Genomic DNA, 23,824 nt, shown 5'->3' with positions numbered 1-23,824 from the left:
GTAAAAAGTGCTCTGGCATTTCTGTATAACCCTGCTTTAGTTTACTGAATTAGTGATCTCTGAAAAGGGACAGGATTTTGGGTCTTGCTCATGAATATTCTTACATGAAAACATATCATCTCTGATTGGCTAACAGCACAAGCTCAAGCTCAGCCAGGTTGGATGGAGAGCATCTGTGAACAGCAATTTTTATGTCGTGACACAGATGCTGTGCCCTCTACTTGGATTGTGGCAATCTGCAGGCAGCACCTTTTACCAATGTTTTTTTCTTGCCACTCTTCCATAAAGCTCAGATTTGTGGATTTCTGCAGCTACTCCAGAATGACCATGGGCCTCTAGGCTGCTTTTCTGACCAATGATCTCCTTGATCTTTGATCTGTCAGTTTGGGTGGGCAGCCCTGTCTTATAGAATACGTTTTTTTCGTTTTTGGCTGATGGATTAAACAGTGATCGTTGGGATGCTAAAAGCTTGGGATATTTTTTGTATTTTCATGATGCTCTTTCTTCTCTGGTGTTCTCTGATGATGCTGTTTCTTCACTGGTGTTTTCTGACAGACCACAGTGTAGGTGTGTTTACACTGAGACTAAATTACACACAGCTGGGTGCTATTAACTGACTATGTGACTTCTGAAGGCAATTGATTGCACTGGATTTTATTTAGGGGGTTCTGGGTAAAGGGTGTTGAATACTTTTGCACATTACACTTTTCAGATTTTTATTTGATTGCATAATGTAATTTCCGTTTCACTTCACAACTGTGTGCTACTTTGTGTTGGTTTATCACTGAAAATCTCCTTAAAGTACGTTTAGGTTTGTGGGGTTGTACGGTGAGTAAATGTGAAAAAGTTTAAGGGGTATAAATACTTTTGCAAGTCACTGTTTATAGTGTACACAGTCACTGTAGTGCAGAGTAGATGCCCAGAGGCCTGTGCAATCTGATTTGTGCAAAGCTATCATTTTGCAATTTTGCATAAATCCACTTCTTAAAATAGAACAGCAGAAACATAAAGCTCTATTTGTGTTGTGTCAGAGTTCTTAGAAGGTTGCACCCAAAAAAAACTCCCCAAGAAATCAAGAACAAGCCAAAAACACAAAGCTTAACGGATTGAAAATGAATTCAGACTCTGCAGGAAATCTGTTTGCTGGTAAGGTTAGCAAAGAAAGGCACAGAAACAGTTATTTTCCATCATAAAACTGTTTAATGTAATTCATATTTACATATCAAATCTACAAAATATGCATGTTAAAATATATATTCAGTGAGCATCCTCTCAGTCAGCGCTGTGTAAGCCCTTAGTGCATAGCCTCAGATCGTCACTGGGTTCAGTAGCCAGGTTAGCACAGCGCTGCACGCTAACGCAGTAGATTGGCATTTCGAAAGTAGCTTCAACACTTACGTTTAAAATATACCACATCTCTTCAGAGCATGAACAGCAGAGTAACATGAGAGAAAGCACTCGATACTTGAGCCTTTATGACTGAGGTTAGCTGGGATTAGCTTTTTTTTGTCCTGTTAGCTTGACAGAAACTGTACTCGCACACTAGTTTGAGGAGGCTGAGCGCTTATCAGGCTTTTCTTTGTCAGTTTTGTTTCTGTTGTGCTAAAATGACGGTTGTGCATAGACCTAATGGGAGCTGATCTTAAATCAGTCACTAAAAGGCATGGAGACTCAACAACCAGTTCAAAATTATACTAGCACCATCTGTATAGAACACAGAGACACACACACACACTTCATTAGCAAGGGACTTCACACGATACCAATTATTTGAGTTATCTCTGACACAGTCACGGTCTGCCTGACGACTACAGCTATATATAAACAGATATATACTGTAACATATGCTATATCACATGTACACTGGCTTGAGTGTTGTGTTGTAATTGTGCATGAAAGCCAGTCTGTTACATTCGCCATTGTTAAAGGGGCATTTCGACCTAAAACTAGCATGTAATATGTTAATATGTGGAGTACATCGAACATTGGCTTGATGGATTTTTCTTTTTTGGCATAAATAAATAAATTGATTTTTGGTTCAAATCAATACAGAGGGTAATACAGTGCTGTGAAGAAGCAGACTATAAAATAGAATCTATTGTTGCTTTATATTCCAGACAAGTTCTACTTAAAGCTGCAGTCCTTAAGATTTTTTAATTTACGTTGAAAGCAGTAGCATTCCTAAGTTGGGAAGGACAAACTACATTCTAATAAATGTCATCAATGTGCTTCTGTGACCATCCCTGCAGAGCCAATTATATTCATTCTAGAAAACAGAGTGTTCTGGTAGGTTTTCCCAAAAGTTTTTCTGGCCACACCACGTCTTTACAACAGATTTTGCTGATTACTGCAGCGTTGCTACAGGACATACTGCAAACTTGGAAATATCAGAAAGGTAGAATTATAATCAAAGAGAGCTGCCAAGGTAAAAGGGAGCACAACAGAGTCCTCGCTAAAATCACAACATTCATCCTCTTTGAAAGAAGACCTCAGCACAAAGCACATTTTAAAAGTACTTTTCAGCATGCTTGGTGCAATTACACATTTTCACCACAGATGTTTCTGAATCTCCTAAACTTACAGACTGTCACTTTAAGTTTAAACAGGTCTGACAGCAATCATGTCTGGGTGTGGCTACTAAAACTAAATGCATCTGTCAACTGAATTTAGGTTTGCAATAAATCTTTATCTTCAATAAATGGAATAATTAAAAGCTGTTTACTATTGTTGTACTTCTCATATTACAATTAGCCGAATGATCCAAAACATTTGAATATGCATATAATACATATGCAACAATAGAAGATTTGAAAATACGTAATTACTTTTTTCACAGCACTGTAAATATGATGTTGATGATTTTGTTCTGAATTGGCCAGCTAGTGGGGGAAAAAAACAAACAAACAAACAAACAAACAAACAAAAAATAATATTTATAAGTGTATGCCCCAAAGCACATCTTGTTTCAATTCGTCAATCGTTGAATAGTGGTTTTGTTATTTTTTAACAAGAAAATATGCTTATAAAAGGGTGAGAATGCCCCTTTAACTGGTTTCAGTGCAGCAACCGGAACAGATTTATATGTTTTAATGAAATGTATGACTTAAATATTCACATCTTTGTTAGAACAATGGTTATTATGACTAATAATTAGTCCCTAATACTGGAATTGTGGTTATTAATTGTTGAAACTTAGTTGAAACCATTTTTGGCAATATTGAAATAAATAAAAAACAAAACACTGGAGGTACAGTAGCAATCTCTCTTTCTCACGTCACTTAGAAAAATATAACGTTCACTATAAAGTCAAGCTCTGAAACACTGGTCTTTCCTACAGACTTGCTGCTAACACAAACTCACGTCTTTAAATATAGCTATGTAGCTGAACCCTCAGGGTATGAAGCAACGTTGTGTGTGCTAATGTGTGTTTTCTCTCTGAATACTGAATATTAGAGCTGGTGTAATACATTACCACTCCACTTTCAGTACTTTCAGTTGGAATTGGACGAAGGAACATATGTCTAAGATCAGTTTTATGGAGCAGGTAGCTGGATAGCACACAGCCAGCTAAAGGCTAAACCTTAAAGCTAGCAGCAGTGATTATTTAGCTACTTGGTTGTAATATGACTTATGTGCTTCTCACCATTTTAAAATAGTAGCTGTTTAAAGTTCTTATTCCCACTGTAGTCGTATCCAGTCCTCCCACAACCTCAAAATCTCTTTACCACATTAATGCTACCAAAACTAGCATGCGCTATCTCCACGACACTTAAAGCTCCACCACATCGTTTTACTGCCGCAGGAAAGGCAACACCACTGGAGCTTAACATGCTTGAAGGAGAATGCCAATTGCTAATTCTGTTATGTCAACTAGCAGATGCCATGCAGGCTAACATTCATGGCTGTGGAATCACTGGGGACAGAAATATGGGATTATATTGGTGGTAGAACCACTTTTAAAGCCAAAAAACAGTAATTACTGTATGGACGAAATCAGTGTTACATGAGGAGGAGAGGTAATGTAACTCTTCCGCAGAACGACTTTACCTTTGTAGCTAGAAGGATTTGTGCATTGTTCCCACACTACACACATCTGTTTGGCTGCTAATAAAAAGCAAACCTTTATTATTTATTATTATTAGCAGTAGTAGAAGTAGTTTTAACATGTTGTTAGCAATTCCATAAGCTTGCGAATATGCAGCCAATAGTAATCATCAGCACATAAATTAGAACGTTTTTTCTCGTTGTATGTAAATGTTTTATATTTATAGTAGGTTGCATATGGTGCCACAGAACATATACCGGTAAGCAAGTGCTTCCATATTTAAAGAAACACGAGTGAACAGGATCAACATGCCTGTTGAAGCAGTTATTGTCCCCACAAAGCAAATGTATCATCCCAGCAAACAGTTTTAAGTTAGTAAAGTTTTTTTTTTTATATTACCTCTATTGGTTCTTAGAACTTTCAATCTGTCAAGTGTTCTTTAAGTCCCTAGAATGTCTTAATTTAATACTTTCTATGAATATTCCAATAACATTTATTTATATATTCTTACAATTGAATTTAGACGTTTCAAATTCTGTAGGAATATTTAAAACATTATTATCAGTGTAATTACCAAAATGTTATATTAGTGTTTAAATTAACTACATTTTTTTCATTTGGAAAATGTTACAAATTTTACATTTATTAAATATTATGTATCAGTGTGATGTCAGTGCAATGTATTAGTTGTATTGTTTCAGTGTTTTCTATTTTGGTTGTGTGAGAAATTTGTAAAAACTTTGTGATGTTCTTTAAGTTCATAGAATGTTTTAATTTAATATTTTCTTTAAATGTTCCAGTAACATTTATTCATATATACTTACAGTTGAATTTGGGCGTTTCAAATTCAGTGAAAAAATATTTAAAATATTGTTATTAGTGTAAATACAAAAATGTTCTATTAGTGTTTAAATAAACTACAATTATTTTGTTTGGAAAATGTTACATATGTCACATTTAGTAAATATTAATGTGCTATATTATTTATCAGTGTGATGTCAGTGCAGTGTATTAGTTTTGTGTTTCATTTTGGTTGTCAGAAATTTGTAATAACATTATGATGTAAACCAATAATACCTCACATGATTTTAGAACGTTCCTGGAAAGTATTTATCTGTAACGTTACAGGCTAACGTTTCTGGATCCTCTTAAAAACTTTACTTTGATTTTTTTTCTAAACATTTATAGATCGTTTTGGTTGCTGGGATGGTCTAGATCTGCAGTTGGGCCAGTTCTGGTCCAAAATTTGAAAAACTGTACTCTCACCGCTCACATGTTTAGCTTAATGACTGCCATATTCAAATGCCATGAAAATGCATACGTTTCCCTACAACAGCCAGGAAAGTCTTTTATCTGTAGATGCCTTACAATATTACCGGGCTATATTTGGGAATGTGGGAACACACACTGTATAATAATAACTGACTGTGAAATCAGACATGACTAAAATCACTCAGAAACACTGGCCAAAGTTACATTACCCCACTTTCCTATGTACAACTACCCAGTTTGAATAGTACTGGTAACATTTCTAACAACAGCCACCATATAGTACAAGGAAAATAGCCTCACAACATCCATTTACATCTACTAGCTTTTAGCTTTGTTTGCTAGTTAAAGCTCCTCTTTATCAACAGGCTATCAGATGATCCTGTTTTGTTGTTTTTGTGGGTTTAATCCTCCACCTCCACTTTCTAGTTTTGCTACATATCTCATGTTTTTCTTCTTCTTGGACAGCACATGGCAATGATGCATTTTTAGGCACTAACACACACATAGCCACAGACTGCAGGAGTGAGGTACTTGGCTTTTGGTTCTGAAACCACCACCAACCATAATGACTGGTTATGTGGCAGCACACACGTACAGTCTACACACACCTTCTCACAACACGCACACAAACACATCCCATTGACCCTCTCCCTCTGTCTTTTTTTTTCACGGCGCTGGAGGTAGCTTGACGTCCAGCAGACTGTAGGCAAAAATGTTCCAGAAGATTCCACAGAAGATGAAGAGCGCGTAGACGCAGAAGAAGATCCAGAAGAGGGACTGCTCCTGCAGCCGCTGCTCGTAGTTCTGAAGCACCACCACGCCCAGTGTCAGTCCCACAACCACCCCGCCCAGGTGGGCCACAAAGCTGGGGTTGGGACATGGAGGGAAGGCTGGGGGGTAGAACCTCAACCACACGGCCCGGCCGAACTCTACACTCACTGAGAACCAGAGAAAAAAAAAAAAAGAGAGAGAGAGAGAGGGTTTTCTGAGTATTCATGGGTACACAAATCACTGTTAAGCATATGTGAAAAAAAATCTTGAGGCTTCTCATGGGTAGACCTGTCACAATATCTATTTTTCTTTATACTATATATTCAAAATCATTTTAAAAATCACATGTCATTTTAAGGCCTACTTATGGCACTGATATTTTATTTTATCTTACATAACAATTGCACTTTTAACTGGAACTGAACTGTGGGATTACAATTTTGTTCAACCTCATGTACCACATGTGATGTGAATGACAATAAAGTCTCCTTGAATCCTTGAATATAATGATAATATAATAGCATAATAATGCAATTACAAACCTTTCAGAAAAAGGAACTATCAATTAACATAAATGCAATAAAACTGCTGTATCTGAGTAAACATACTAGCTTATTCTTCATGTTAATAACCTCTTATGTTAATTAGCTTATTTGTGTCCATTGTAGTGTTCCCATGGGTGCTCTAAAGCATTTGAATGTACCAAGAATAAAAACACAAGTTAAATAACATTAATTAAGTACAATAAATTTACAACAAAGCATTGATTACACAAAAGTATCTCATCTTTTGAGCTTGCAAAGTCTTCTGGTGTGCACATAAAACTGTCTTGTGCCCATCAGAAAGATTCAGGATTTAACTAATTGTAAAGGTTCCTTTAAATGCTCAGTGGGAAACGTTGCATTACAATTTATAGCATTACAACTGCAAGATAAGTAAAACAGACTTACTGCACACCAAAGCCATTGCCATTCGGAAAAGCTTAAACTGACACTTCATCCCAGACCAGTTCTGTATAAAGAAGGAGAGAGAGAGAGACATGTCAGCATTTCCTGTGATATGTGGCAGTATGTCACAAAAATACGAAGAAAATCCTTTCTCTGAAAGCAGCAAACATCTGCTACCTGCCTAAAATCATTATTTATTACAGTCTAGCCAAAGCAGCCAAGATATGTTTATGTCAGAATGGCTGTGTGGATCATATAAACAATTATAGAGTATTAAAAAGATTCCCTACAATTCCTGTAGTGTATTACAGTCTGTCACAATGAGCTTGCAGGTCATTCAAACAATACATATCATTATAGAACAACTCCTGCACTTCCTGTAATGTATTACAGTCTGTCACAATGAGCATGCAGGCCAATTTAACACAACCGGTCATTAAAGAGCACCCCCTATGCTTCCTGTAGTGTATTACAGTCTGTCACAATGAGCCTGCAGGTCATTTAAACATCACGAATAAGTATAAAGCATCCCTTATGATTCCTATAGTGTATTACAGTCTTTGTGTGGATCATATGAAAACGAATAATATTAAAAACGGACCCCCCCACTTAATGAAGTGTATTACAGTCTATTAAAGCATGACTGTAAATCATATGATCAAATTAATATTAAAAAGCAAAATAAGTCTCTTAAAGAAGGAACAAAAGCTGTTTTACCCCTTACAAATTCAACGATGTATAACACATAAGCCATATGTCACATTTATACCGATTTTAAATACCTGACAATTAATCAACATTGCAGCCCTGTTATTACACTGGTTCTCTAGCAGTTTTGGAGGGCTGGTGGTACAGTGTGTAACCTGAACCCTGATCACACACAGTGCTGCTGACACACACACTCGAAGTCTCTGCGTGGGAATCGCTGAGCAGGGAGGGCACAGAGAGGGCAGCACTTTCTGAACGAGTGTGTTAATATTTGATGATATGAGGGAGCTATTATACTGTCGGTCCAGCACATGGGGGTCACTCAAGGTCAGAGCCCAGGGGCATCGTGGGAACGTGGGGAAGACCTCTGAGGAAGAGTGTGACTGGAATAAAGATGGTTTTGTATTACAAATAGTACTGAGGTTTCAATGGGACAACAATGTTTATCTGCCTGTCATGTCTGACATTTAGGTTGAGGTCATGTTGTGTGAAATTTAAGAGCCCATGTAGTCATTTTTCTACTTTGTGATGTAATGCACATAGTAGGAAGATTTTACACTGGTTTTACGATAGATAGATATATGTAAATAGGCTGTGTTTTGATTGGCTCCCATGAAGGGCCTTTTAATTCTCTTTTAATCCTGCTTTAGGCAGAATAGGTACTACTAAAATAGGCTGGGCTAAACTGCTGTAGAATAAATGGGTGGGGTATAATCTACTGCAGGATAAATGGTAGGAGCTAAACTGCTGTAGGATGAATGGGTGGAGTTAATGTGCTATAGATGGAATACATTGGGTGACACATTGCTGTAGGCAATGTAGAGCTAAACTGCTTTAAGTTAAATAGGTTGGCTAAGCTGCTATAGGCTAAATGTGTGGGGCTAAACTGCTGTAGGCTAAATGGCATCGCAAAATCGCTATAGGTGCAATGGGTGGGGCCAGAATGCTGTAGATAAAATGAGCAGTCTGACATCGTCGCTGTCCAATGAAAAACACTTATCTCCATTTTTGTCAATTTTTAGTTTACTACATAATTTGAACAGACAAACTGTCCCTTACACTGTGCCAAAATTTCTTGATGAATAGACCAATAGAAATATTTCAAAATGACCTGGGATAAACTCTTTTTACATTGACTTCCATTAAAAGTTTACAAGTTTTTTTTCTCTTTCTTTTAAAGTTGCTGTTTTGAAGATAAGTGTTTTTCATTGGACAGCGACGATATGCTGTAAGATAAATGGGTGTGGCTAAACTGATGTAGGCTGAATGGGCAGGGCCAATAAGCTGAGTGGGCGGGGCTAAACAGCTGTAGGTTGAATGGGCATGACTGAGGTGGTAAGGGCTAAATGTGCATAGTTTGACAATTGTAGGGCTGTCTGGGTCAACAAATACAAAAATCATAGTTGTGACATCATAACTATAATCAATACAGACTGAATTATTTTGAAAGATTGACAGATAAACTCTTACTTTTTACTAAATGTAGTAAAAAAGTTGATATAAAGCCTTTAAAACTGAAGAAAACATACAATTGGGACACATGTTGATAAATATGATCACACACACGCACGCATACACACATGCCACGTGAGTGGAAAGGCAAATACAGTGGAATGTCTGGAATGTCTGAGACTGTTTTGGATCTGAACTCACACTTAAAATCACACACACACTCAACCTGGACTCAGTAATTCTCAGAGCTCCAGCAAAACTCTATATCTGTAACTGAGCTGTCATACAGAGTATGCTCAAATGATGGGCCTCTGTGCGCAGTTCTGATCTATTTTCCAGATCCAGTCTTTCTGACTGAAGAGTCGCATCTGTGAAGACTCACATTAGTGTGGGTAAAAAATGACTTGTATCTGACACTGGTGTAAACACGCCTGGACCCTGAATCAACCTGCATTCACACAAGCACTTCAGTGATTAAACCAGTGGGTGAGACAGTGGGTTTGTTACCATAACGACGTTGGCGAGGTGAGCAGAGACCAGGGCATAGACTCCTCCTGATGAGCCGACCACAGGTGCAGTCATATCAGTCACTGACACGGCCAACGAACCTGGAAAAAGATCAGCACAGGGATTCAGCATTAAAGGGAACATACTTTAAAACAGCTGTAATTAAACCTCTGATCAAGAAACCAAATCTTGATCCTACTGTACTGTTTAACTATAGGCCTATTTCAAACTTACCGTTTATTTCTAAGATTTTAGAAAAAGCTGTAGCCCAACAACTTTCAATCTGTTTTCTGTGAATCAGTTGAAAGAGTTTGGTGTCAGGAATCATATGCTTCTATGAGCCTTTTGGATGGCTGGCTTCCTTATTGTAATGTCATAAAAAAGAAACTTGCATAGAACCACCCTGACTCCACCCCTCATCTGTCAACCTCCACCAGATGCCCATACACTTGATCATTTGATCAAATGCCATTTTGGTCTGTTGGTTGAGAGCCTCAGACAGTACACACCAGGATTAGCCAGCAGACTTTGTCTGATGGAGGGATCTGTACCTACTCTCTGTGGCAAGTCAGCAGATAAGGGAGATATAAAATCTTTCAAATAATGAGTTTTGTGCTTCTATCGCAGTTGAGCATGTACTAGCTTATTTGTGTTTTGCCATTTAGCACAAGCTAACACTATTATTACATGGCCAGCTACAGTTTATTTGCATAAAAGTGACAGAGCCCTTAAACAGCTCATTCTGAGAGGAACTGAAACGGGCAAGAATAGTGCTGGTGGGATCTATTAACTTAACTTATTTTAATTTTATTATTTAAACTTGTGTAAAAAGAGGTATAATATGTCCCATTTAAAGCTAATGAATAAAATTAGACTGCTAATTACATAATCCTGCCCCCCCCAAAAGTTTTATAATTACAGACAAGAAATTGCAAAGTAGCTTTTGTGTTTCTCTGCATACATTACTATCCTACTATCCAGCTTATTCTTCAATAGTCAGATTTGAAGGTGACCAAAAAAAACTGTGCATTAACAGATTCAGAGCTTCTGTCTCTGATAGCTACAAGGTGGAGCAGTTATGTAGGACTGTCTAACCGAGTGAAAGGAGGAGGTTGTTATATTGTGACATGACTGTGTGAATCCCAATACATTACAGTTTTTTTTTAAGTCTTTGCCAAATAATTCCAAAACAAGAAATGACTTTCACTAATAAACAGTTGAAAAGGGGAGACTTGGAGACACAGATGACACCAGGAATGAGAAACCAAATAACATCATTGTCACAGTGACATAAGCGTTTGTGGTTATGATAAAAACATCCTACAAACCATCTGCCTAATATGAGCAATGCTCCCTGTGCTCCCTCTATGTGCTCACAACAACAGGCAAACACGAGTCTTCAAAGTGATGAAACTGTTATCTAGTAAAATCAGTAGGGTTAATTAGCTTGTGACTGTTAGAGCTCAGTCTTAAGCCTGTGGGCTTCATCTTCCTCGCCATCTTCCTTACTGTCAGACTTTGAGTTGTTTGAGATCTTATTCAAGCTTATTCCAGATTGATCATCTTAATATGTGTTATTCAATAAAACAACTTGCAAAAAACTTCCACATGCATTACTGTTCAGACGATTTGTGTAGGACTGGAGTGTTTCTGAATGAAGATGAAAGACCACAAGCACTGCCTGTAATTACTGTCACCGTCTGCAAAAACACTTGATTAGAAGGTTGCATCTCTCTCTATGTCTCTCTCTCTCTTTCTCTCTACACACACATGAATTTGCAGACAGATATACAGACAGACATACACACAGCTGCTTGCCTCTGCCTGTCGCCACACCTAAAATTTAAAGGCATTAATACTGTAATAACACTAACCCTGTCACTTATAATACTTATAATAATATTTAATATAACAGTAAATAACTATTCATACACGCAGCTGCACACTCACACAAACACACCTACAGCTGGACTCACCTGCCAGGACTCCGCACAGGTAAATAAGGCCGATACGGGCGGCTCCATGAACCATCTCCAGCGGCACACCCACCAGCAGCTGCATGGCCATGTTCAAACCCAGGTGTTCAATCCTGCCACACACACACACACACACACAGCCAGAAAGGGATGTTTAGCATTAAAAACAGCATTAATAACATCTACAGTCTATGTCATCTTTCACTGTGAGAGGACAACTCTGCTGATGCTGTCCTTAAAACAACAAACAAACTGACCATATGATACAGACCTATATATTATTGAATTTGTTAGGAATGTATAAGAGGCAGAAAATACTCTGACGTTTAACTCTAAACTAGCATGTCAACATTTCCAAATACCCCCGCCACCACGTTTAACAGATGAGGTGGCACGCTTTTGAAATTAGTAATGGTAAAAGGCAAAGGTGAACACAATAAACACTCATACATCTGATATTATATTTAGATTTTAAGGCTTCTGGGTCGTTTTCTTTTATTTCTACTTTAAAATTTAAATCAAGCAATTGAAGAGTGATGATTATCTTTGGTGATCTCTGTGATTGTGAAGGCTGATGGGTCTGGAGCAGGGCTGTGTATTGATACAGGTGTTATGAATTAATATATTGGTATACTGTAAACACTATATACTATATTGCATACATATACAGCTCTGGAAAAAATAAGAGAGCACTTAAAACTGATGAGTTTCTTTGATTTTACCAAATGGAAAACCTCTCAAATACAATCAAGAGGAAGATGGATGACCACAAGCCATCAAACCAAGCTGAACTGCTTGATTTTTTTGCACCAGGAGTAGCATATTGTTTTTCAAAAGTAGTGTGTAAAACTGGTGGAGAAGAACATGCCAAGATGCATGAAAACTGTGATTAAAAAAACAGGTTATTCCACCAAATATTGATTTCTGAACTCTCAAAACTTTATGAAGGTAAACTTGTTTTCTTTGCATTTTTTGACGTCTGAAAGCTCTGCATCATTTTTTATTATTTTAACAAAATAATCCACTGTCTGACACCAATTTTAAAAAGTAAACTATGAACAAAAAATGTATACTTTGTTTTTGGGAATCAATACAGTATTGAAAAACCTAATATCACAATACTGCGATGTATCAATATTTTCCACCACCCCTTGTCTGAAGGCAAGTATGCAAAATATTTTATTTAAAATGGGTAAACCACCTTAACAGCCTGCTGCTGGTGATATTTTGAATTATCAGGCTCTCGCACATCCATATAAATACCAGAGAGCACACACACATACACACACACACAGCTCATCCAGCCTCAAATAAAGCTGTGACTAAAATGTACTCGAGCAGCCCGCTTGCAGACTTTACCCATAAAAATCCACAGCTTATATATCAGGCTTAGTTTGGTTGGGAGACAGAGCCGCTAATCCTTACTAATGAACGCACAGCAGAATCGGTGAAGCCAAAATATATAAGCAGCCACACTTACAACCAATGGGTATACCATATCAACCACCTAGGCACACTGTGGCAACCACCTAAAATACCATAGTAGTTGCCATAGCATGCACTTGTAGCACCAGGTCAACCACCTGAAATACTATACCAGCTGTCATCGGAAGCACTTTTAGCACCACAGCAACTCCATTTGCAACCACGTGGGGTAAGATATGAACCACCTAGAAACACATCAGCAACACCACTGCACCTAGAGTGCAACACCTGAGCAACCTGTGCAATACCACACCAACCACCAACTAATTCTCTAATTATGTGAACATTACCTTGTTTTTTACCTTTTTACCAAATGTTGACTAATTCTCCTTTTTTGGAGAAATTAATTATTTTCTTTACAATTGTTATTGCTTTTATGTGTAAAGAAATGTCTAAATAAAGCCATTTTAGTTAATTTATGTAAAAAAAAAAATTGTTTCTTATTTTTTTAAAGAAATAATTTCTCTTTTCGAACTGCACATCTCTCCATCTATGATACATCACTTAACAGATGCCTGATAGACCAACATTACACTAGGGGTGATGTAGGGAAAAAAAAAATCACAGAATGCGAAAGGCCAATTGTGCTCTCTCTGACTCCAGCTGCTGATGGCAAGCTGCATGATGCAAGAGTCAAACTGGTGATTCTTGAAACATAGTGGCAGCACCATAGTCTTCTGGAACATTGTGGAGCCACAATTACTGTGAAAAAATTCAAAATTATGCTGATATTATTTTTTACTGCTATTAGTATTATCATCAATATAGGCAAATGTTACAGACAAATATTATTAGTATTTGTTTAGTTAAAATAATGAACACAGCACTGCAGTGTGTCCAAGGGTGTTTTCACAACCAACAGTTTCATGACCTTGTTTGGTCCGAACCAAGGTAGCAGATGTGAAATGGTTCGCAAATCATGTTCTGGATCAAAGAACCAGAGTTTGGTCCGACCAAAAGAGGTGATCTCGGTTCGTATCTACTGAACCATGGTCCGGTTCCTCTGCAGTGTGAAAGCACTATTCTAGATGGTTCAGACTTTGGGACCAATTACAGGAAGTTGAGGCAGTCTTTAAACAAATCAGAGGAAAAAAGGACTGGTGTTGTGCCAAAATGAGGCTCCTCCCACTCTAACACTGGGAATACATTTATTTACTGTAACAGTAGGTTAAGCCTTATTTAGGTCCAATTCCATTTTACCTCCTGGCCCTACCCTTTACCCCTCTGTTTTGCACATGAAAAGCGAGGCATAGGGGTGTCCCAATTCTTGTTAAGCTGGAGGGGTAGAGATAGGGCTTGTTAGCCCTTCAAATAGAATCACTGGTAAGATGGCAACACAAAGTGGTGATTATCACTATTTTACCAGAGTTTAATGTGTCGTTTCAATGTTTTATAGTCAATTTCTTCATAACAAGCATAAAAAAGATTGTTAGTAGTTTGTCTCAGTAGCTAACTTTCCCGTTCCACCTGCACAGAATTTGCAGCATTTAAGGCGGAACGGAAAAATAAAATAAAAGCTAATTAAAACTAATTTTAGCTCCCCAGCACAGAGAAATTAGAAATGGACAGTAATAATTAATTAATGCACCATCTGCACCCTTTCTGAAGACAGACGATAAAACCCTAAAGTTAACTAATTAACCAGCAGCTACGTTACTAAAATGTCGTCTAAATGTTTGGGTAGTTAAGAGGCATTTCTTCTTGTAATGCTTGTTACTATAGTAGAAACTGTAGAATTGCCAGATCGTCAGTTTACCTCTTTAAAATCTAAAACCTAAAATATAATGAGGTGAGATCATGCTGTGAGAACCTGATAATGGTAAACGCTATTTCTCTGAGCTGACAGTGTTTCAGTTTTGAGACTGTATTTGATATGATTTTCCACTGTTTAGCTGCAGCTGCAGGGTGTTCAGTGTATTGTGTGCATTTTAGCCGTTGGCTGTGGGACAATTACTCTGACCTTGTCCTCCTTCATATTTCAGGTTAGGGTTGGTTTGTGATTGCCCCATCTGGGCTCTGGTAGATTGTGTTTGCTGTCAGTGTGCGAGTGTTACGTCGATGCCTGGCTGGAGACGTGCTAATTCTGGACTTTTATTGACCCTCCGGCACCCAGATCTGTCAGAGCGAGTGTTCTGACTCACGCCGCAGCTCTGGGGGAACGCTTTCCAGCAAAGCAGGTGATTTTAGAGCGAAGGCAGGCAGGTGAAGGGCAGAGATATGGAGCAGGAGGAGGTGTGCAGATCTGAAGGAGAGAAAATGGAGTATTGCTGGAGTTTACAGTAATGCATCAGTGTATGAAATCAGTCCTTCAAATATTTCATATAAAAACGTGATGAAACAATTATCGATCAGTATTTTGATACAAGCACCAGGGACGCCATGACAACTATCTAGCAACATCATAGACATATGATAGCACAGATTCTAGCAACATCCTAACAACCACCTGGTGTATCATAACAACCACCAAGCAACAGCCTAGCAATCACCTGTAGTAACCCCATAAAAACTGCCTGGGACACCATAGCAACCTCTTAGCAACCACTTATCAACATCTTAGCAAACACCTAGGCTACCTAAGAAACTGCGTAGTGAACAGTGTAGAGTCACATGGAACACCACATCAACCACTTAGCAAACAACATAGCAAACATTTGGAACAGTAGAGCAACCAGCTATCAGCACCATAGCAACATCTTAGCAACCACTTAGCAACATCCTAGCATCTACCAAGGTCACCCAAACAAATGCTTAGAAATAGCATAGTACACAATGCATACAACCCCAAGCTATTATTTGGGACATCACAGCAACATCCTAGCAACCACTTGGGATACCTTAACAACTGCTTAGAAATAGCATAGAAAATGCTTCCCAGCTAAAGATGTTTGGTTAATAAAACATTTTCTGTATGCTACAATGAACATTCTTACAATGCTTAGTCTATCAAGTTTTCTAAATGTTCTTAGAACTGTTTTATTTAACGTCTGCAAAAGTTCTGGTAACGTTGCTGCAACGTCACTTGTGTGAATGTTTAATTTTTTAGTTTTGGGAATGTTGCTTTAAACATTTCCATAATGTTAGTACTCATCCTGCTGGGAACTTTATGTAAGAAACATTCTAATAACATTGTGATGCATTGTGAACCATTACAATATTACACTTTTTTAGAACGCATCTGGAACATTTTCAAAACATCGCTAAACGTTTCTATAATGTTCTCTGTTAGCTGGGTTCATTCAATAATGAAAATTATGTGGGAAACCATAGCAACCGCTTAGCAACAACATTATCAATACTATAGCAACATCCTAACAACCACTTATATACCCCACTAACTGCTTAGCAATAGTATGCAACCCCAAATAATTACTTGAAATACCACAAAAAACTCTTAATAATAACATTACCACCACATAGCAGCAGCAGCACAGCAAAAACGTGGAACAGCATAATTAACTAACAACGCCCTACCAACCACCAGCAACATCCCTCCAACCACCTCGCTGGTTGTGAAGGTGTAATTTAAGAGATAAAATGGTAAAGATCGCAACATTTGGCTGGTGTTGCCATGGGGACAGCAGTGATGAGATTTCAGTCACAAGTGCCAGTGACCTTTGTATAGTGTGAGCAAGGGTGTGTGTGTGTTTGTGTGTGTATGAGTGTGTTGTTATGTGCTCTGTCACTGCATGTTTTACTATTGGCATCCTGTTTGTGCATGAATGAAGCAGGCTCAGTGGGTTTTAGAGAAGATTACACACTGAGGAACATTAATACAGGAACACGCTAAAGTCCACCGGATCACAGTCGTCTGGTCACCCACGGTCAGCTCTCCAGCAGTCAGCGCAGATGCCACTCACAGAACCCTCCGGAAACCTGCTGGCTATGTTGGCTATGTTTACAGCGGCAGCCCTCTTAAACGGGTTAGTTAACATGTTAGCTAACATTGCTAGCTAACATTGAATAATATTTAGAAGGTATGTTAGCCCAAATAGTCGTCACTAAAGTCTATAGAGACTGTTAGCTTTAATTATTTAATATATCTTTAATAGGCTCTGCTAAGAACTGTAAAAACAGGAAATGGGGTGAAGTTAGGATTAGCATGTTAGCATTAGAAATTTGAGGCTTGAAGCTAATGACCCTGTAAAACCTTCTATCACATAATGTTGCCCTTAGTTAACAAACCAATTAAAGATTATGAGACCTTTCCATACCATACCATATATATTTATTTATTTCCTTTTAATTAAAAAGAATATGCCAAATCTATGACCAATACAATGAGGCGTACAAGTGGGCCACAAATAAAAATATGCATTTGTTCAAGAATATGTAAAAAAAAAAGTTTATTTGGCTGTTTATATTCTTCTATTCTAACATGGTGAGCATGTTCGCAGTGATCGTTCAAATTGGTGATCAGTCATTTGCTCTGTCTCTAGCTAAAGCCCAATGTATATTTCTTCGTCAAACCTACGCCGAAGCCTGCGCAGCACGTTTATTCTTCTGCATGTGTGCATCAGCGGCTCTAAGTCACTCTACAGTTAAACCACACAGTTAAATCACAGCTAGTTGGGACATTCCAGAATTTTGGTACATTTCCTGTCCGACCACTTAAATTTCAAAATATCTAAATGACTATTTTTTGTGAAAAATTTACTTGTTATAGAAAAACTGTAAAATATGGTGGAAAAATAAGCTCCTTAGATATTATTCAAAAAGACCGAATACCTTTGGACCACCTCAAAAAATGGCTGTTTTCTCTTGTCCCACACATTGGGTGACCAACTCCTTTGGCTAATACTTAGCTGCTACAGCAGATTGAGTCAGATAAAGCTAATCCCAACTGGATTAACAACAGGACAAAAATCATAAGACACCGCTGCTCAAAGATTAAGTATTAATCTAAATACCGCTGAAAATTCTTTATAGTTGTGTGGCTGGCTTTAAAACAAGCCTAAAAATACTGGAGTAGCATATCTGCAATGCCTTGTTGCAGTAAGAGGGGACCTGAAGAAGAATGGGCCACTTTAACTAGTTTTAAAACATCAGCTGTGCAGCTAATTAAAGAGCTAATCAAAAAATGCTGAAACAGCTCCAGCGCTGCACCCCAGGACTAGCCCTGAACTTGCTAACGGAGCACAAAGATAAGCATAAACATCTCCTTGTTCTACTGGTTGGATAATATCTTACCGTAACTGCTGGACAACCTGAGTAATACCGTCTCGCCACATGCAACATGCACAGCAATTCCCAACTGGGAGTTTAAAGTAGAGCTTTGATCAGAAAAAGCTCACAAAATTTATTAAAGCCAGCTAATGCTAGCTGTATGAAATGGAGCTCACACTAATTGCAGGCTTGCATGCCCTCCTGGCTTTTATTAGTCATTAGCTGTGTTCACATTTTTTGTTTAAACCGTTTTAAACAGTTGCTTGGCTGCACAGTTGTTTTGTGACTGATTCAGCTCAACAAGGGCTTGATAATTAAATGATAAGTGCAATTAACTTTGTAAAAAGGAAAGTAACAAGCTGGTCTGCCCTGCTTGTATAAGATAATTAGCGCATTGACACATATTAAAATCTCCTCAGGCTGACATGGGCTGAAATGGGATTTTGTTGGTTAGCTTATGCTAATAGTGATTAGCATGAGTTGAAATGATTGAGCACGGTTGGAGTCCTAAACTCTGGCATTTATTTGTTAGTATTGTTTTATTTTATATGTTATTTTTTTAAGATTATTTTGTTCAAATAAGACCACAGTCTTTAACTGGAATGGCAAGACATACAGGAAAAACTTGACACTGAAAATGATGCAAACATTTTATAGACATTTTTTAAAGACAAATACTTAAAAAAATACACATGAAAACAAGTTATTTTTTAGATTTTGAAAAAAGTATGTAAATATACAGTAAATATACAGTCAAAAGTTTGGACACACCTTAAATTCAGCGTTTTTTGTTTTTTTCATTATTTTAAACATTTTCTGCATTGCAGATTTATACTTAAGTCATCCAAACTATAAAGAAAAACACGTAATTACTTAATTACTTAATAAACAGACCATAACATGTTTTCTATTTTAGATTTTTCAAAGTAGGCCTCTTGCTCAGATGCCAGCTTTGCACATCTTGGCATTTTCTAATTTACATGTCTGAGGAGCACCCTGGAATGACTTTCAGTTAACAGCTGTGCTGAACTTATCAAGAGTTAATTACTTGGTTTTCTTGCCTCTTACTAATGTGTTTAAGAGCATCAGTTGTAAAGTTGTGAAGAGGTAGAGTTTGTATACAGTAAATTGCCTTTTTTGAGTAATGTTCTAATCCATATTATGGCAAGAATACCCAATTAAGTAAAGAAAAAAATACTTGAAAGGTAAATGAGGGTCAGTCAATCAGGAAAATTTTAAGAACTTCGAAAGTATCCTCAAGTGCAGTCGCAAAGACCATCAAAAACATTATGATGAAACTGGCTCTCATCAGGGCCAACTCAGGAAAGGAAGACCAAGTTTTACCTCTGTTGCACAGGATGAGTTAATCAGATTTACCAGCATCAGAAACCACAAGTTAACAGCACCCCAAATATGAGCACGTTTGAATGCATCACAGAATATTCTGGTTTGTTCAACATTTTTACTACATGATTCCTTATGTGTTCCTTTATAGTCTGGATGACCTTATTAATTTACTAGTACTGTATACTAACAAGGCTGGTTTTATTTTCTTTAAAGAGGAGACTTTCTGTAATACAATCAACCTGATCAATTTCAGACCTGTGATATCCTTCTACTACTATAATACCGTTGCTGGAATGGTCTACTGTCTGTAGAGGCTCGTGTTGGCCAGCTAGGACTATCAGAGGCTTGTGCTGGAACTTACCCGGCATGCATGAAGATGTAGCTGAGGTAGCGCCAGGCCTGCGCTCTGCGCTGAGGGTGATACGGTAGAGGGCTCTTCAGGAAGGACGGAGAGGAGACCTGCAGCACCCAACGGTCCAGTTGTAGCCCATAATACACAAACACCACCATCTGATGAAGCAAACACATCAGCAGAGTTTAGGTTACTTCTTACAATTGGCCAAAATACTAACACTTGTTTATAGCCTCAATATAACCTCAAACCTCTTTTATTCCATTTTGATACTGTAAATACTAGGGGTGTCACGATTTCGATATGTCATCGAAATCGATCGAAATTATGTCATGGTCTCGAGCCTCAAAGTCAAAAGGAGGATCGACGATCCCTCCCTCTAAGTTTTGGTACCTTAAGGAGCATCTTTCTCTCAGATAAAGTTAATAATATATCATAATTAAAGAACTGTTATAGTAGGATAGAGTTCAGTTTGTTAAGGCTCTAAATGTTCTATTATTTTCTACATGTTTCTGTATTTTTTTATTATTTATTTTGCTATGTTGACATTGCTATTTTAATAGTGCACACTGCTGCTACCAAAAAAAAAAAAAAAACACTAGATGGCATTACATATATATCTTAATTAAATTATTTAAATTTGACCATTAGTGCCTAATGTGGTGTATTACAGATCACTTGTATCACTGTGCATCACTTATATCAAGCCCACCTTTTGAAATAAGATATTGTAAATTTGATGAATCAAACCAATGACTGACCATAGACTAATCTAAAACTGGCATAGGCCTCTCTGCTGTAAAAAAAAAAAAGGAAAAAAGAAAATCTAGAATAAAATCGAATCGTGACCCTAAAATCGGAAATAAAATCGAATAAATGATTTAGAGAATCGTGACACCCCTAGTAAATACTATTTTATTTGGCCTATATTCTCCTTGACTCTTCACCTCTTACTAGAACCCAAAAGAAGAACCAACCTAAGGAGCTCTCTGTTATTTTTGAAACATTACAAGAAGAAGAACCCGTCCACTGGAAAAAGACATCAACTTGAAACAGGTTTATGAGGAAGAAGATTGGCAGCAAGAAGAATCTAAACAGAGGAAACATGTTTTTTACAAGGACTAGACAAGCAGTGTCAGCAACGGGTGCAACTGGAAAGAGCTGACTGTAATTATTAATAAGGGTCCACACAAATAGTTAAAGTATATTGAGTTAATTAGGATTTACTCAATAATAGATCTGCTGGACGAGACAACTGTCAACCCCCCAAAGCTATAGTCAATTACTACATTTAAAATCTGTGACACTGCACGGACTACAAGCGGGAATTCAATTTGGACATTATTTTAAAGCATTCCTCACTAGATCATGGATATGATTTACTACAGATTCAATAGGCTAATTGTCTCTTATACAAATTGTGTCAGTTTTCTGCACTCAGATGAAGCCTAATCTTACATTATGTTTACAATGAAAAAACTCCATTCCGAATTCTGTGTAGTCTTTTTTTAAAACCTTAAAACCTTCTTCAGATACAGAGATGTTTATTATCACTGCCTCAACTGTGCTTACACAATATCTCCAAGCTAAGACCTTATGCAAGGTTTATGATTCATTCAGAATCACCGCTCACATCCTCTTCACATTAGTCTCACCTCTGCGATGGTAATGGCCAAGATTAGCCATGGTGGTGGGCAGTAGGTGTAGCTGTCAAAGTACCACTTGCGGTCCACCTCCCTGGGCAGCGTCTCATAGGCCACGTGTCGGACCAGTCTCTGGGAAAGGCCCAGTCCCACCTCCTCCGTTAGACTGGAGTTCTTCAGCTGCCGGCTGCCCTGCAGGATCGCCCGCCGAAAGCTGTTGGAGCGCTTGTTGCTCATCTGGGGAAACAGAAATTTGAAAAGTAAGAACATAGAATGAATCACCGCTCAGTTTACATAGATGCTACACTTTAATATTTATATTATAGACATGATTATTTTAATGCTACTAAAATATTTATTTAGCACCTACCAATAACAGCTTTAAAATGCAGCTAGATTTAAACGGCAAAGATTCTTTTAAGATTATATAGCTTTATATAGCTTTGGTTAAAGTCTGGACCCAATTCACAGGATATCATATGTTAAAACAGTTTTAGTGTAAAGGGGTGGAATTAACCCGTTGTAGGCTAAATTGGGCAAAGATATGTAAATGTACTGTTTTTTGTGACATCACAAAAGTCAATTTTTTATTTACTGATTGTACAAACTTGTTCACAAACCGTACAGTGATTACACACAGCGTTACACCATAAGAACCCAGACCCATTTCCACATATTGATACGAATTCAAAACTGAATCAAATAAATTCAGTTAGCAGCTCAATCATGTTTTTTTTCTTATTGTGGCCACACAAATGCAAAAAATGTACGGTTAAAATCCTAACGTTACATAAATGACAGAAAAACTATTTAATATCTTGTATTTGAACATTTTGTTCTAGAAATGGTTTCCAAACTTGTTATATGGAGCGTAAAACATTTAATTAAAACATGTTAACTGTTTTTAAAACTGTTTTAAAATGACCAAGTTTGTTCTCACGCACTAACCCAACACTCTTACATTCTGTAAATAAGGTCAGATGAATGAACAGAGATTCCCACATTGTCCTGTGATGCTCTCAGGATGTTCAGTAAGTGTCACCTGGAGACTTCATGACTTAAAAAGACAGAAAAAAGAACTGTATAGAACTTTCCACATATTTTGTAAAGAACTTTCCACATATTTTTAAAACATTTTTTTAAACGTTCGTCCCCATATGTTCTTTAGGGTTAAGATCCTCTTGGTTGAAAAAGAGGGGAATATGTGTTTCCATGATACGGACATTACAATAGTGACAGTTAAACTTCTGTGTATTTGCAATTAAATGTGTTAATAGGAGTTTTAAGTCCTTTTTATAGGGGCTGTTACTGGAATACTCCTTAAAAACCTTACGATATTGCTGGGAACTGCTTTATGGGAACTCTATTTGAACCCTAAACATTCCTGGTGGATTGTTCTGCATCTGCTCTCCCTCGTTCTCCCTCTCTTTGTGCTCTAACAGCCATGTGTGTGTAGATGTGTGATCCTCCTTTTTCTCCGCCACGGCGATGCCACAGAAATGCTTCTGCCATCACTTAGCAACCGCTTACAGATTCCACACACATCTTTGAGACTCCGAGCCACCGGGTGACAGAGTGGGTGTGTCGGGGAGAGGCAGGGAGAGTGAGAGAGGGAGTAAAAAGTGAGTTTTTGTGTGTACATGCCTGTAATGGTCTCCTTGTGTGGCCTGGCATGGTGAGGTTGGGTACAGGGATGTGAGAAAATATCGAAATATTGAAGAATCGAGATATTTTGTTTTTTATTACTATATTACTGAACTGCCTCCAAAAGACAATTTGGATATGTAATTATTAGTTCACATCTAAAGCTGGGTGTCAGACAGTGGTTTATATGGTATTGTGTTTAAACCTTATAATAATTTGGAGGGTTTTGAGGTGCAGAATTGTTCTATGTTTCTAAAGAACAGTGTTTCTCATCTTGTCTTTCTTTATTTCTCTTTCTCTCTCTTCCTCTTTGGTATTGTGACAACCAAATCGATGTGTTCCCAGCAGGTGTTCTGTACAGGACAATAGTAACCCCCCCCCCCCCCCCCCCCCCGACATTTTCTCTTTCACACACACACACACACACACACACACACATTCATATACACACACACACACGTAATCACACAGACCCCCTACTGCATTCTCCTCGTTGCCTCGTCCCACTT

The 23,824-nt window shown here is 37.8% G+C and overlaps 1 protein-coding gene across 3 annotated transcripts in view; it reads right to left on the bottom strand.

The window, feature by feature from the left end:
• Window positions 1–1,177: 1,177 nt before the first annotated feature.
• The window catches only part of rhbdl3 (rhomboid, veinlet-like 3 (Drosophila)), a 48,588-nt gene continuing 25,941 nt past the window's right edge, over window positions 1,178–23,824 (bottom strand). For all 3 annotated transcript variants that reach the window (XM_015607831.3, XM_015607832.3, XM_007257109.4), the window contains 6 exons: window positions 21,684–21,908; window positions 20,038–20,186; window positions 11,679–11,791; window positions 9,703–9,803; window positions 7,039–7,099; window positions 1,178–6,255 (listed from right to left, as the gene is read on the bottom strand). In XM_015607831.3, the coding sequence (XP_015463317.3) occupies window positions 5,984–6,255; window positions 7,039–7,099; window positions 9,703–9,803; window positions 11,679–11,791; window positions 20,038–20,186; window positions 21,684–21,908 (921 nt within the window). In that variant the 3' untranslated portion in view covers window positions 1,178–5,983. The remainder of the gene's footprint in view (window positions 6,256–7,038; window positions 7,100–9,702; window positions 9,804–11,678; window positions 11,792–20,037; window positions 20,187–21,683; window positions 21,909–23,824) is intronic.

The sequence above is a fragment of the Astyanax mexicanus genome, chromosome 5, assembly GCF_023375975.1.
Source record: "Astyanax mexicanus isolate ESR-SI-001 chromosome 5, AstMex3_surface, whole genome shotgun sequence".
In the NCBI taxonomy this organism is placed as follows: Eukaryota; Metazoa; Chordata; class Actinopteri; order Characiformes; family Acestrorhamphidae; genus Astyanax; species Astyanax mexicanus.
The sequence above is the reverse complement of the archived record's forward strand: the minus strand, read 5'-3'. Positions and strand labels throughout refer to the sequence as shown.